Source organism: Maylandia zebra, linkage group LG7, assembly GCF_041146795.1.
Source record: "Maylandia zebra isolate NMK-2024a linkage group LG7, Mzebra_GT3a, whole genome shotgun sequence".
Lineage (NCBI taxonomy): Eukaryota > Metazoa > Chordata > Actinopteri > Cichliformes > Cichlidae > Maylandia > Maylandia zebra.
This window is the reverse complement of record NC_135173.1, coordinates 10,584,783-10,599,901: the sequence shown is the minus strand read 5'-3', so window position 1 is coordinate 10,599,901 and position 15,119 is coordinate 10,584,783. Positions and strand designations below refer to the sequence as shown.

Below are 15,119 nucleotides of genomic sequence, written 5' to 3'. Positions count from 1 at the left end.
GTGATATATGGGTATGACAGCACATATAGTCTGGTTAAAAAAAAAAATAGCACTTCGACCTTATGCCTCGATGAATTTTTATGTTTGTCCCCTCAAAAAAAATGTTTTATTTAGCCAGAGTAGTAATATATATTTAATAAAGAGAAACAGAAACTGTGAAAATTTGCTGTGAAAATAAAATAATTTTCAGGCGCAAATGCGCTCTAGATTTATGTATAAACTTACATTTAAGAGCCTGCTGTGAGGTCAGAGGTCATCTTATTAATGCAATTTGAGCTCCTCTCTTTGCCTCCCTATAGAGACCTCTGTGGCGCCTGACAATTTTCACCTCATCAATAAGCTGGTGTTTTACAGAACTAGGGATTGATACAGTGTGTGTCTGCACTGTCTGTTTATGTTTATTCATCTGTGTCTGTTTCATGTCACTGAGGCGTGTGAATTTGTTAGCACGTGCAGCGATACGGTCGCGTGGTGTCATGGCGATGTTCCGTGTGAAGTAGTAAATTGTCTTATGTTAAGTGAACCGAGGAGTGTTTTCCCGAGGGAAATCTTTTGTTTATATATGCGTCATTAATGAAATTCATGACTTTGAATGCTATCCCTTTTTAATTAGATGGTTAGTAGCTCAGTGGCTGTAAATATTGCATAAATTTCAACCTTATGGATCCCCGAGCAGTGCTTTTATTAAGCATACATTCATGTTTGTGATGGCGTAGTCCAGAGAAGACTCTTGTGCAACCTCAGTCTTTGCATTAACGATAAAATCAGTTTGACAATGCTTGTTGTTCATACATGAACATAATAGGACCACATTGGTGATCATGTCCATGCATTGCTGTGCTTAAATGTCTGCGCCGTCCAGGCAAGGCTGCGATCAATGCTGAACTTTGACAGCAGATTCCAGTTTATCTGCTTTTTCATCGGTGCAGTGGATATCTGATGGTGTAGTGGTCACAGCAGGATTTCAGCTTGTCGACACAAATCAATCACTTGGCCATTGATTAACTGCTGCTGGGATGTAAACGTACCTGAAGACACACATATTGATGCACTTTGACCAAATCATGTTACGGAAGAAAGCAGTGGATGCTTTTTGCGCAGCCTGATGTGTTAAAGTTAGACGTAATAAATGGAATTATTCCTCTTATCTCCACTTCAGCACACATTAAGAGTGTTTAGAACCATTTGTTTAACACGCTTTTCCTTGGCTTTTCTCTGTTGGCCCTCTGTGTGTTTCAGAATTGATTCTGGGATTTTACTGACCAATTTTAAAGCAGATTTGGGTCAAAAATGCCGATGTGCCCGTATGAACCAGTTCACAGCCTTTTAATTTGAGGTGCTCAGGGCTTAAATCTAAAGATGACTGATTTTGCCATCAGGGCTCCTCAGCTTTGGAACAGCCTGCCTGAGGAGATAACGCTCACAACATCAGTGATGTCCTTTAGGTCAATTTAAATACTCTTAGGGCAATTTGAATACTTTTGCTTTCATTTAAAAAATGTACTTTACTTTTAATCTTTTTATGGTCCTTAATCGGCTGTCTAATCATCTAGGATTTTTCAGTTGCCGTGTTTTTATTCATTTCATTCGTTTATTGATAGTTTTTAATATTGACATTTTGTCAGTATAATATAATGTGTCATTTTATTGTTAATTTTAAACAGCCTCTCCATTCATCATTTTGTGTTGGATTTCTGTTTGGCTTTCTTTATTTAATTTACAAGCAGATTCCTCTTTTTCCTCACTTCTTTTACAGCACTTTGCAAAGTCTGTTGTTAATGGTGGTATACATAAAAAGTTATTACTGTTCTCTTACTGTTTTTATCAGAAGGACATTGTAAATTTAAAGGTTAGGACTGTGGAGGGGCAAGGATATGTTATGCTGTAGACAAAAGCTAATGAGGAATCCTCAAAGATAAATTATATAGCAATCATCTGAGTTAATTTGATTCTTTTTTGGGCCTATCTGGGTCAATTACAAGAAGCAAGGATAAGAAACAGGAGAGGCAGAGTGCTTCAATTGCATTCCAGGTATAAAGGCTTGATGAAGTCAGCGGGCAGCCATTTGAACCACTGATGTCTTCTAAGTGCATAGTTTGATCCAGCTGCTGTGACTGAGGAAAGACAGCAGGCACAGGAGTGATTTACTTATCTATTTATTTATTCCATGTATTTATTTATTTATTTAGAATTATCCCACCGCCTCTGCGTGCGCCCACCCTAACGGACATTGTTGCCATGGCAACGGCGAGATGCAACTCAGAGCAGAGGTGATGATTTGTTCACATTTTCATCCATTTATAACGGGGAATAACGCTGTAATGCTGTAATAGAGCAACAACAGACTGAATCTAAGAATCTAACATCACAGCACCAAAGCGCTGCTGTAACACAATATACCGGATGACCTGTCACATGCTATGAATATATACTGTGGGCTTTGGTGCAGGTGTAGCTGTGTAAGCGTGGGCATGCCAGGAAAGGAGGGACAGGGTTTGTGTGTGTACTTGTGTGTCTAGAGAGTGACTCATGCCTTGTCTGTTAAGAGAAAAGAGGCTGATCAGGTTGCTAGGCGATTAAGAGCCACTATTGTCTGTAGGGACAATAGGAGACCCAGGAGTGCCCTCTTGTCGCTTTCTTTTCTCTCTCTCTTTTTTTAATCCTTTTTTTTTTACACGTACTACAAATGTACATTTTGTCTGACCCACCCCCCCAGCTTGGGCGGGAACACAGAGTTGACAGTCAGCAGGAAGATCGACAAAAGGGCATTATGGGAGATGGGGGGATGTCCAAGGTAGCAAAACAGGCGGACAGAGAGATCAGAGTGCAAGCAGAGGGAGAGCACTGCCAGGAGAGCTGTGCCATAGAGAGAGAGCGAGAAAAAAACCTGCAATCATTTGCCACATTGAAGGGAACAAATGTAGCTGGAGGCACTGAGGGAGAGGGAGAGAGAAGAGGACAGGCAGAGAGAGAGAGAGCGGGAGAGGGAGAGAGAGGGGGAGAACGAAAGCCAAGGAGAAAGGGAGAGAGTTAGAGAGAGACAGAAAGAGAGGGCAACCTTCCGTGGACATTGCACGTTAAAGCCACACTGTTTTGTACGGGAAGATCCACACCAACTGACAGGTTGGCGGAAGGAGGAGAAGCACTGGGAGTTTGGCACTGCCCTCTCTCCTGCTGCCTCCCTCTGTGTGTGTGTGTGTGTCTATATGCTTGCACTCACACACATACAGACACTGGCTCTCTCTGTGAGCCTGTCAGAGCGCTGGGCTCTCTGGGTGGGTAGGGAGCAGTGTTGTAGAAGAGATGTTCGCTCTGAGGATGAGACAGCGTTTCTAACAGGATCTATTTGCGGACTGGAATAATACGGTGACACAATCGAGAGGGGCCCGAGCCCACTGGAACCAACCTCATCAACTATGGAGGGACTGCTGTCTCCAATGAGGACGCGGGTAAGTCACCATGGGGATTGCAGAGCATCCCACACGCTGTTTCTTCCACAGGAATCCATCACCAGAATAGCATAGAGTGAGATGGCGTGCCGTAAAAGCTGCATGATTGCTGAAATAAATCAGAAATTGTAGGCAGGATGCAGGGAGAGAGTGGGAGGCGCACGTCTCAGTTTGGTGTGTAGGTAAAAATGTTAAACCTGAAATTTAGTTTCAGCTTGCATGCAGTCTGTGTGCGTGTGTGTGTGTGTGTGTGTGTGTGTGTGTGTGTGTGTGTGTGTGTGTGTGTGTGTGTGTGTGTGTGAACAGATTAACAAGGGATTGCTTTGAAAGAATGACTCAGTGTTTTCAAAGTGGTGCCCATCTCCATTCAGCACAAACCACTGGCCTTTTGATTTATGGTAGAGAAGGAGCACAGAAAGAGGTGCAAGGGAGGAGCCGTGCAGTGAATTGGATGAATATCTGAAAGTGGCCTTTCACTATTGTTCCCGTTAAACATGACCTTTTGTATTAGTTGCTCATGTCCCTGTCCGGCATAGTTGACTATAGGCTGTACCCTGTACTCAGCATCTGTTGGACAGTGATTGAGCCTGAAGCACACAGAAAAGGCTTGTGAGAGAAGTAAATTATATGTGTCTGTCTGTGTTAGCGATTGTGTGTTACTTTAGTACGTACAGTACCAGGGAGTTTATTCAGCACCAATGTGAGGACAGTAATCGAGACTGAGAGGTGTCATTCCTTGTACGTTTTGACCCTGCTGCTTCTTCTGGATGGCAGTTTGTGTTACTAAATACATACAGTATATATTGATGTTTATAAAAGCATTACTGCATTATTTTTGCAGGAGATGGGAATGATTTTGTAGAAGTTTCTCAGCAGCCATTAATCCAACACTAAATCAGGCGCAGGAAATAAATAACTTATTAGCTGGACCCTCTGTTACTATTTTACCTGCTTCCCCCTTCCTGGGAGGACAAAGATGATTTAGCAGCACTCATTTTATCACCACTGGTACCGACCCGTGCAGCATAAAATAAATTCCCATACATGTGAGAATTTGCATACATTTTAATAGGCTGTTTATTTCTGTTGTAACCTGCAGGTATAGTTCATACACACAAGCTTCAATGTGCGAAGATGCTGAAAGGTTTGAGACACTGGGATGACCTGATGGGATTGTCACACATGAGTACCCCCGTCTGCTCACCTTCCCTCTCTCGCCTTTACAACTCACACTCCTTCTCTTCTTTTCAGTGGGAGTTTTGACCCTTTTTTTCTTTTCCCGTGTGCATTTGGATTCGCCCAAATTCTTCTGGTGTTTTAAGCCAGATCTTTCTTGCTTCTCCATCCTTTTTGTCTGCCCACCTGTCCGTCTGCCTGTCTGTCTGCCCCTTGTCGTGTATTTGGCAGTTAATGCGAGCGATGTAATTGGTATTTGCAGATCGGCCCGTGATTTAATCCAAAGAGGAGTGTTAGCGGGCTGTTTGGAGATAGACTTGGCTTCAGAGATATGGCGCCGAATCAAGTCTGCTATATCTGTGCTGTCTGCCACCCTGGACAGATTTGCCACAGAGCTGTTGGAATCATTTTCAATAACTAAATGACTTTTTGCATTTATCTTCATCAGCCACATTGAGCTTCACATGCCCCACAGTTGATGTGGGTATCTCTGTTTTGGCATCAAAGTCACTTTCAGTGGATTTATGAATCACAGCGTGATGAACCAGTGCAGGAGTCTGTCAAAGTTTATGCTGCATAATCTCATCTTAATACACTTACTCTCATCCTCTGAGATAAAAGGGCGTATGTAGTGAAAGCAGGAGTTTTGATTTGTGGCTTTCAGGAACAGTACGGAAGGTAATAAATCCCAGATATTTGTTTTCAGAAGCAGCGTAATGCTGTGTTGTTTCTCAACAGAAGTGGAGCCATCTACTCTCACAGCAAATACTGCACCTGAAGTAAATAAAAGAAACTGAAAAGAAAAAATGCTATCCCATTTAGGACCATTTTAGCCACTAAATAGTTCATTCTTTCTGAATCTTACTCCAAGGGTGTGCAAAAAGATGTTCAACACCTACTAAGAGATTGAACCAGCTATAGCCTGTAAAAGCTCCACTATTCCTAATCCTCAGCTCACTAAAATGGGGAAATTGTGCTGAGAGGGCCGTGTCAGCTATCGAGTGGCCTTTAGAAGAGCTGTAGTCATATCTCCCCAAAGCTCCTGTTCTCTCTACTTCAATCCAGCAAGTTTTTTTCCATGTGCACTCTCTTTCTTTATTTGGATGACAGTAAAGGCCACTGATGCAGGAAAATGAAAATAAGCATCAGTGAGCTGTGTGTCTGTGTTGCCTGTGCATAGTTACATACAGCAGAAAAACAGGTCAACACGCACACACACACACACACACACATTGCATACAGGATGCAGTAAGCAAAGTAATCCTGAGGGGAATCTGAAAAAAAGTAGCTAGTTTGTTAGTAGCCAGTCCATAAACTTTGCTCACATGTACCCCTTGCTATTATATTTTCTCTGTGTCTTTCAATGTGTTCTTACAGTTGCAGTTTATTTTAGTCAGGACAAATATCTCACTGCACTTAATTTCCAAACTTTATCTTAACTCTGCGCACTGTCCTCTTCTTGTTTTTTTTGTTTTTTTGTAAACGAGAGACTTGAGGGTACATCCAGATTCTGTTGGCCCTTGCAAACCCGAAAGATGCGCTCACAGACTCCTAAAAAGAAAAATAGAGTTCCCTGTAGGTTTCCCCTTCTTGTGTCTAATATATGCATATAGGTCAGTAGAACAAGGAGCTCAAACTTCATAGAAATCTTTCTCTGGAGACCGTGTGTGCTTTTATAGGGCACGCTTTGTGCACACCGTACGGCGTAAATGTGCGGGTGTGTGTCTTGTGTATCCTCTCTCCAGTCAGCTCCTCCTGTATGTTAGTGGATCAATGAGGAGTAGTTATCTAGAGATTAACCCTGTCAATGCTCTGTCAGTCTAACCAGAGAGACTCCTCTGCTCTTCCTCTCTCACTCGTGTTGTTTAGTTCGCTTTCTCTTTCAGCACTATGTCACTGCCTCTCTCATCTCCAGGCTCTTTCCTCAACTGGTTGTATTTCTTCACATGAGAATTTGTGCGTGTGTGTGTGAGCGTATGCTCTTTGATAATTAAAAAACATTAGTTTTTTTTTATCATGCTTGCATTAAAATGCAGAGCAATTAATGTTTTCATAGGATCTCATTGCAATGTCTCAAAAATCCAAAAAGTAACAAATGTGGTCACATGGTGAATACAGACGTGCACCATTTTACTAAAAATCCAAAAAGGACTGCAATAGCATTGAAGAAAATCAGAATTTGATATTTCCCTGAATCCTTCAGCCCTAATGTGTGTGTGTGTGTGTGTGTGTGTGTGTGTGTGTGTGTGTGTGTGTGTGTGTGTGTGTGTGTGTGTGTGTGTGTTTGTCCAGATGCCCATGACAGATGGTGCCATTAGAAAAATGGCCATGGGCTTGCACATGCACACACACTCTTCTGCAAACATGCACTTAGTCCATTAAAGAATACCCAGTTTAAATAACACACACACATCCACACACCTCCCTCCCTGAGGATGCACTGCACCCCCCCCCCAAAAAAAAAAAAAAAATCCCAAATTGTTGTGTTCTCCATACGTGCATGCCTGAAGCCGACCTCGCTGTCTGGATTAATATAATTACGAGTGAAAGGCCAGGATGGTGGGCTTCAGATTTGCAGCAAAAGGTGGGGCTGCATTTGGCAGCCTGCTCAGTCCTCTCTCTCTCTCCCTCTCTCTCTCTCTCACAATGAACAGCAGGTTAGCTGGCAGCATTTAAAGGCCAAAGTACGCAGCAGAGGGATGTCTGGTTGCTGAAACCACATGGGGCAAATGCAAACAAACACACATGCTGGGGTTCTGAGGCACAGACACACACATGAACACACATACTCAAACACACACACAGTTACATGTACACTGAATGTAGAGCCACATCTCCCAGCTGTCATCATCTTAGCCTAATAAATGCACTGTCAAGGGAAATCTCCGTTATGGGCTGCATTGGATTTTATGTTGTGATTATAGTTTTTTGCTGAAGTACAAACAGCTGCGCTGCTGCCCTATGATATCATGGGACTGTGTATAAATGGCACACCTCTTCAGCCACATTTCTATTGTTATGTTTGTGCATTTTAATGTTCTTAAATGTCATTTTACAATGTTGAATGATGTAGAATACAATCACAGGTAATGTTAGAGTGCAACTACTTGCTGTGTTATTCCTGTACTGAAACGTTGTCCCATTTGGACAAAAGGTACACAACAGCTCTGATAGTTGTATAAGGCGCATATGATATTGTATATGCTTTGCCTCACACATCTGTATATGGTGATAATACTTTAAAGATTATTGTTGATATTATTATATATATTCCCCACTCGCCCCTACGGGTGGTCAATCCTTCAAGCTCAGGTCCTCTACCAGAGGCCTGGGAGCTTGAGGGTCCTGCGCAGTATCTTAGTTGTTCCTAGGACTGTGCTCTTCTGGACAGAGATCTCCGATGTTGTTCCTGGAATCTGCTGGAGCCACTCGCCTAATTTGGAAGTCACCGCACCTAGTGCTCCGATAATATATATATATAATATATATGAACTTTATTAGCTATATATTATCCCTATTAGCGTCTGTTAATTCACAAAAATTCACAAACCCACCTGCAACACCCGTGCACTGATGACATGCAGAGAGGCAGATTAAGATAAAAAGAGGCTCAACTCTTGCTCTGCAGAGTAAGATTAGATCGGCAGGATGCCATGTTGAGAGAGTCCTCCTCCCACAGTTCCCTGTTTGAAGCGTTTCCTCTCTGCTGAACGTCTCTTTCCCCATTTTTGAAGACGCAGCCCAGCGGCCATGCACCACCTCTGGTCGTGTAAATGTGTGTGCATTTGAGCGTACCCTTTGGTGTCAAGCATGTCAAATGGGCTCTTGTCCCCTTGAAGAGTTCCAAACGATGAGATCAATCAGGGCGCAATTGAACAACTGGAGAAGCAAACCAAGCACTTGATGTTGTCATGGAAACGCGGGGTGCAGATTTTCCACTTCATTGGCTGTTATTAGTCTTGAGGCGTTTTAAAATAATTTCACAGAAAGCAATTGAAAGATGGGAGGGCAGAATTAGTCTTCACATAGATAGGTAGAGCACATAACACGAGAACCGTCGTAAAGATAATTTCGCTATAGCGTGGTGCATTTATTTCTGTCAGTGTTTAAACCCTATCTTTTAAAATAAAAAAGCCTGCAGCAGTCCCATTATTAGATATTGACTCTATCTATGTACTTATATAGAATAGCGTCTCAAGAGACATTGACTGCACTGCCGTAAGCCTTTAGACAATCCAAATGGCAAATGTAATGCTATATTTCCTGTATTAGAATGTAATCACCACTGCTCAACCACACAAGTATCTCTAATGAACCTACAGAGGATTAGTAGTGTCAGAATTCCTACAGTGGGTGACACTGGCTCTAAGAGGTATCATACATCACCCTATCTGTTCAGCTATGTTGCACAGATGAATTTTATAAATACACAAATACTCATGCATACTCTTACCCAGGAAATAAGAGTTTTCTTTTTTTTTTTCCCCCTGAAACCATAAATCATTTTCTTATCTCCTCTAGTCATCCACACTTAAGCACTTCTTCCACCATTTACTCTGTCATTTTTCCCCTCTGCACCATCATAGACTCACCATTTCTAGCCCATTACACCCATACTTTAAGCCACCCTATATGTCTTCCCCTGGGCTCTGAACTGTGACCTTTTATAGATGAAGAGAGTAAGCTTGCAGCGGTTACTAGCAGGTCTACTCAGATTTGATTGGCTGACCATATAACTGCCCTGAGGTGAGAGGTAGAGAGAGAAAAGAGGCATACTTATTTGTATTTGTAATGGTGTTAAGAAATAAATAAATCACAGTTGCACCATTCTGACCCATTCGCATGCACTGAGGAATTCCAGCTTTATTAGAAAGTTGCAATCACTCCACCACCACCACCACCACGAGTCTCAATTTCAGCCTGTGGCTGTGGAGTTTCTGGCTTCTAACCTGGATAAGCTTAATTGTCAAAGCAGCAAATGTGAAGCTGCAAAGGATTTTATTGCTGTGCTGATGGCTGTTTGCTTGGGTATCCATTTAGCATACTTCCTCATGGTGAATTTTTTTCTAGCAGATAAAAAGAAGAAACTGAACCCACTCGACTCGATGCGTGTTAACATCAACAAAAACTACAGAGCACACCAAATGTGCCCGTACGAATTTTTTTTTAAAAAAGAAGAAGAAAAAAGGATGATAAACACTAATACAAAAAACAACAACGAAACAAACATTGTCTTTTTCAAATTCAGGTACCATAAAACAGTATTTAGGTCTGTTGACCAAAATACAGTTTTGCACTTTATGAAGATTTCTAGTAGAATTTTAAGTTCAGTTGTTTCCTTTTAGGTTTAGTGAGGCTTCCTTCTTGTTTTTTTCCCAAATGTCTTTAATCAAACAGCATTTAACAGTTTTACATTTACGGTTTTTACGCTCTAGTGCGCTAATGGCTAATTCATGATTTATGTACATGGCTGCTCAAGGAGACAAAGACATTGAGCGCTTTTGCATACAGATGCATTGTAGACTCAAAATGTGCACATCCCCAAACACACGCATGCACACTGGTCAATTTGCATGCTCCATAACATCTATGTGTACAGCCCCAGACATATGGACCCATGCGGTGCCACTAGACAGCTTAATTGATGTTGGCTTGTCAGTTTCCTAGCAGTGGGGCTGGGAGGGGTGGGTTCAGGACTGCTTAGAAAAACTGATAGATAGGAGGATGAATGGAGAAAAAGAAGAAAAGATGTAACGTTGGCAGGATAAAGGAGGGGAAAGAATCTGCTTATAGTCAAAGACTGGACTTGGAGGGGGTAGGGGGTTCTTTAAGACACCTTGACAATTCTCAGTTAGGACTAAGACATAAAACCTTTGAGTTCCCTTAAATAAAAAGCATGCATTTTACTGCTTATTGCATAAGCGATCTAAATGCTGGGTGTTTTATTTTACATTTCTATTCTTTCCACCAATCCTTTTCAATCTGTGGACTCTGTGCAGTGTTTGCCAGGTATCCTATTACCTCTCTTCTCCCCTGTGTAGACAGCTGCCATTACGCTGAATTAAACCAAAATATGAAATCAGCATTGCCAGATTGATGCTCATCCATCCTCCTAGGAATATTTACATCATCCTAAGTGTCTCTCTGACCTCTGATGCTCTCATTATGGCTTGTTAGAGCAATTAAAGGTGACGTGTGTCAGATTTATAACTCACCCCTGAGTGTATTTGTGTCTGCACATACACGGATGTGCATTTTCTTCTGAACAGATGTGAGCATCTGCCATTGCAGTTAAGGCCATTAATAAACGTCTTGAGGTGTTTGTATGCGGATGTGTCTGGTTTTCAGCAGCAGCTGGTGTTATTTGCTGTGTGCTTTGTTTGCATGTACATCTTTTTGTGTGTGTGTGTTTTTTTCAAGTGATTTAAATTAATATATGTAGTTATAAAACGGCACAAGTTAATGTAGATATATATTTTTTATATGGAAAACATCTGGATTTAACCCTTCTTCTTTAATTTTCTTGCAATTACAGAATAACATTTAAGACACGCACGCAGACACACGCACCGGCAAAGGTTGATGCACTAATTCTGGTAAATACTAATAAATATCGTTGCTAACCATTAACCTCCCAGTATCTTTTTGTTAAACACAGGACATGCATAATGCTCAAAATGCATGTCAGCACTTGTGCAGAGGTTGAACAAAACCAAGGAAGTGTCTAATAACACACAAAAGTAAAAAGCAGATCATGAAGACGAGTCCAACTTCTTTTATTCAGTACACCATCAATCTTACATGAAATGTCGTCTAACAGGTTTCTAAAATGGGTGCAGGTGGATGTTGGGTATTATTATGTACATTGGCATTGAATTGAGCAGCTTAGAAATAATGGTGCAGTACAAATACCTAAAACATAAAAAAGTTCTTGAGAGCAAATGTTTGTTGTTTCTTAGAGCTGCCAGGTGAGTTCAGTGGTAACCGCCCTGTAGAAACGTTGCTGTTGTGGATCTCTAGATCAGCTTTTATCTGCTGTGCCTTTTTTCAAGTGTATTTTCCCCCCGATATTCTTTAATTACATTCACATGAGCTGTTTGTCTTCATTTATTCACCATTTACACTACTTTCACGTATGCAGTGCATTCCACCCTCTTACCACCAGAGTGTGCTGTGCGATGGGATTCCTAATCTTTCCCAAGGCTCCTCTGAATAACAAGCTCAGCACTTGAAAGTCCACCTGAGGAAGAGCAGTCCCGATGGGCCCTGAAGTTATTTTTGTACTTCGTTCTTGGATATGAAGGTTTGAAGTTCCTCTTCACATCGGTAAGCATCAAGAAGGCGAGAGAAAGAAAAAAACTCCTGATGTTGCTTTAGATTGCAGCTGTCAGCTGTTCATTGTGTCCTTTCTGATGTATGGGGCCAATAAGCAGAGACCCTCTGCTCTAATCGGCAGTGGTCTGCTGCTCTGCTGTGTATGAGCGCTGGCTGTTTGGTTCAGATAAGAGCAAAACTGTACACCGCATTTCCATTCATCATTGTCATCACAACTTTCTCAGCAACGCAGTGGTTGTGGAGTACCGAGGTTCAGAACAGGAGATCATCTGTGTGTGTTGACTGAAGAACAGTGAGGTATATAATCAATGACCTCATCCTGTATCTCCTGCTGTTCACGAGAGACAGTGAGTGGAAAGAAGAGCAATGAAAGAATAAGTGAAATCAAGAGAGGAAAATGATGGGGCGCCAGTGAGTGAGGATTGAAAGGGAGGGGAGCATATGTTAAATGCTGAGCTTGATTAATAATTATGAGCTGTGTCAGTGACTGAGTGGCCATCCTATTACCCCTGCTGTCTGCTAGAGGGGCAATTACGTGGGATTTTCCCCCCATGTTCCCTCCCAGCAGACTTTCTCTCGTCTCCCTCCAGTCCTTAATGTTTCATGTGGTCAGCTTATACCATTTTATTCCTTCCTTTCCCTTTCATAGTTTGCATAGCACCTCTGTTCCCATGGCAATAGTTGGCTCTGAATGTAAATATGTGGTAAATATCATGGGACGTGACCCTGGCTTGGACAGACCCAGGAGTGATCAAGCACTGTCTGTCACAGCACATCTTTTCTTTGACTGGGGTGCAGATGAGGAGGTGTAGCAAGGACAAAGACAGAGGAGGGTGGGAGGTGACTGGTTTGTCTGGCTATGGCCCCAGGTGGCATCAGGCTGCCTCTCTCTATAAACCCAGTGTCTTTCTGGATTCTTCTTTCATCCCATCCATTCGTTCTGCACAGCAGAGAAACACAAATAAGGTGAAGTGTTTGCTAAAAGATAAGGCGAGTAATAGCTGACTATCAGTTCTGATACAGCGAATAAAACCATAAACACAAGCTGCCATGTTGTTCGACATTTTCCCTTCGCAATGATGAGAAGGATGGCCTGGAGTAATGTCAGGAGGTGGAGATGATCTCCTCAAATTACGTCTTTCTTTTGCTGTACCCCGGGGGGGCTCTCCTTCCCTTCCTCCTCTGCACGTTAAAAAAGACAAAGCCTGAGTCATTTGGCAATGCATTTGCCATTGGTTTGCGTGGTAGAAGTTGAGCCGGAGCACCTGTCAGAGGTGTGGGGCCCATCTGTACAGTAACAAGCAGCTTAGTCCCATGCCTGCAGCAAGAGGTGGAGCTGGCACCGTCTGGCTTGGGTTACTGCCCTCCTGGGAGAAAGCATGCGTGTGTGTTGAGGGTTATAGCATGACTAGTTCATGTTAGCTCATTAGAAGCATGAGGAAATGCAAGTATGAGTGTGGGGGGAGGGGGGGGGGGGGGTTTACAGGTGCATCCTCTTTGTACTTTGTATTTGTTTATGCACATGCTTCGTTAATTTGTGGCCCGCGTGCCTGAGGGATCATAATGATTTAATGTCTATAAAGGAGGAGAGTTGTGTAGTTACGACGGGCTGAGAGGTTTACGAGAGTTATAAGCACAGCTGCATCCTGCATGTAGACAAATATGGCCGAGCCAAAGGTCTAAAGAATGAGAACTGTGTGGCATAGGTGTGAGCAATACAGGAACACTTACATTAGTTTATGGGGTTTCAGCAGTAATCTCTGTTGCCAAAGCAATTCAAAACATTAAAATAACTTCGAGTTGAAAAATGCCTGGCATTCAACACTGATGTTTACTTAAACTGCAGATTTGCTTATTAATGTCTAAACTGAATGTCTCCAAATTTAGAAATAGCAATTAAGATGTCACAGAAACATATTAAAAGCTTAAAACCATGTTTGCCTCTTTTTTTCCCCTCAGTAACCCAATGTTTTCCGTTGGGAGTACAATCGTGTATAACCCATTTCCCACCATGATCTGGTCTGTAAAGATTAAATATGTAGCCGCATCATCAAACATTTAACGCTCACACTGCTACAAATCAGATTCCCAACTGTGTGTGTGCCGAGTTTGGGGGGAGAGCGCCTCACGTGCATGTCTTGATCCTAAGTTGATGTGAGTGTGCTGCTTGCATGCTAGAGTAATTCATAAAAAGTTGGGCAGAGTTGCAGGCAGACGAGCATGCATATTTTTAAACTGAGTGTTAATTGTTAAATCAAGGAAACAGTGTTTTCTTATGGTGTGGTTGAATACGTCTATCCCTGTTTGTTTCCCTGCATAGCGGAGGCTGTGAATCTCCTCGGCACTGGGTAAAGTGGGCTAAGTTTACTGGGGCAGAAAATCCTGGAGCATGACTCAATCCAGTGCCTTCATACAACCAGGCCCTAAAATATGCCTCTGTCGCATTCTGTCTGCTCAGTGCATCCAAGACACACACATACTCTGTGGCGAGTGGCTTGTGTATAGAACAAGCAAGACAGCGGCTCCAACCAAGGGAGAAAAGGTGTAAGGTGTGTATTATAACTTCTGATCCCCTCGCATATCAGAAGTTCTTTTCATTTTCTCCTCAGATCTTTCAAAGGATATTTTCTGCGGTCTGAGTGTGAATGGGTCTCTTTAAAATCCAAGGTGACTTTCACTGCAGAATGACATAAGATAGTAGCGTGCACCTGCCTCACTCTTCACAGGTATTTCTAGAAATGCTGCAAACACACACACACACACAAATGCACACAGTCTCACAGACAGACACAGAGCCATTCCCTGCATTGTGGAATGACAGATTTGGGTTGCGGAATGACACAGCAAAATTCTCATTACTAACAGCGATGAAGTGAATGATTTAGCAGAATCCTTTGCATCTGCGCTGCCTGTCGTTTATAACCCAGAGAAAAAGAGACAAACTGTCAGCAAAGATAAAAAGACAAAAACATTTGCATCATGTAAAAATTTCTGCTAGAGCTTTAATCAGAGAGAAAACGCATCACGCAATGACATTTAACTGGCCAGTCAAACCATATGCGGTCACCACAACAGGCATGCGAGCTTGTAAAGTGCAGTGCTTGGACTTAAATGCCTTCCCGTCCAATGTTAAAGCTGGCAGTAAACTCTTTCGACAGT

At 42.3% G+C, this 15,119-nt stretch overlaps 1 protein-coding gene across 2 annotated transcripts in view; it reads left to right on the top strand.

Annotated features, from left to right (window-relative positions):
- frmd4a (FERM domain containing 4A) overlaps positions 1–15,119 on the top strand; it is a 96,503-nt gene that overhangs the window by 16,478 nt on the left and 64,906 nt on the right. The window contains exon 1 of one of the 2 annotated variants that reach the window (XM_024803098.2): positions 2,943–3,449. The exons of the other annotated variant lie outside the window; for it this stretch is intronic. Coding sequence (XP_024658866.1) covers positions 3,417–3,449 — 33 coding nt within the window. The 5' untranslated portion in view covers positions 2,943–3,416. Of the gene's footprint in view, positions 1–2,942; positions 3,450–15,119 lie in introns of those variants that run through there. 2 annotated transcript variants of the gene reach the window in all.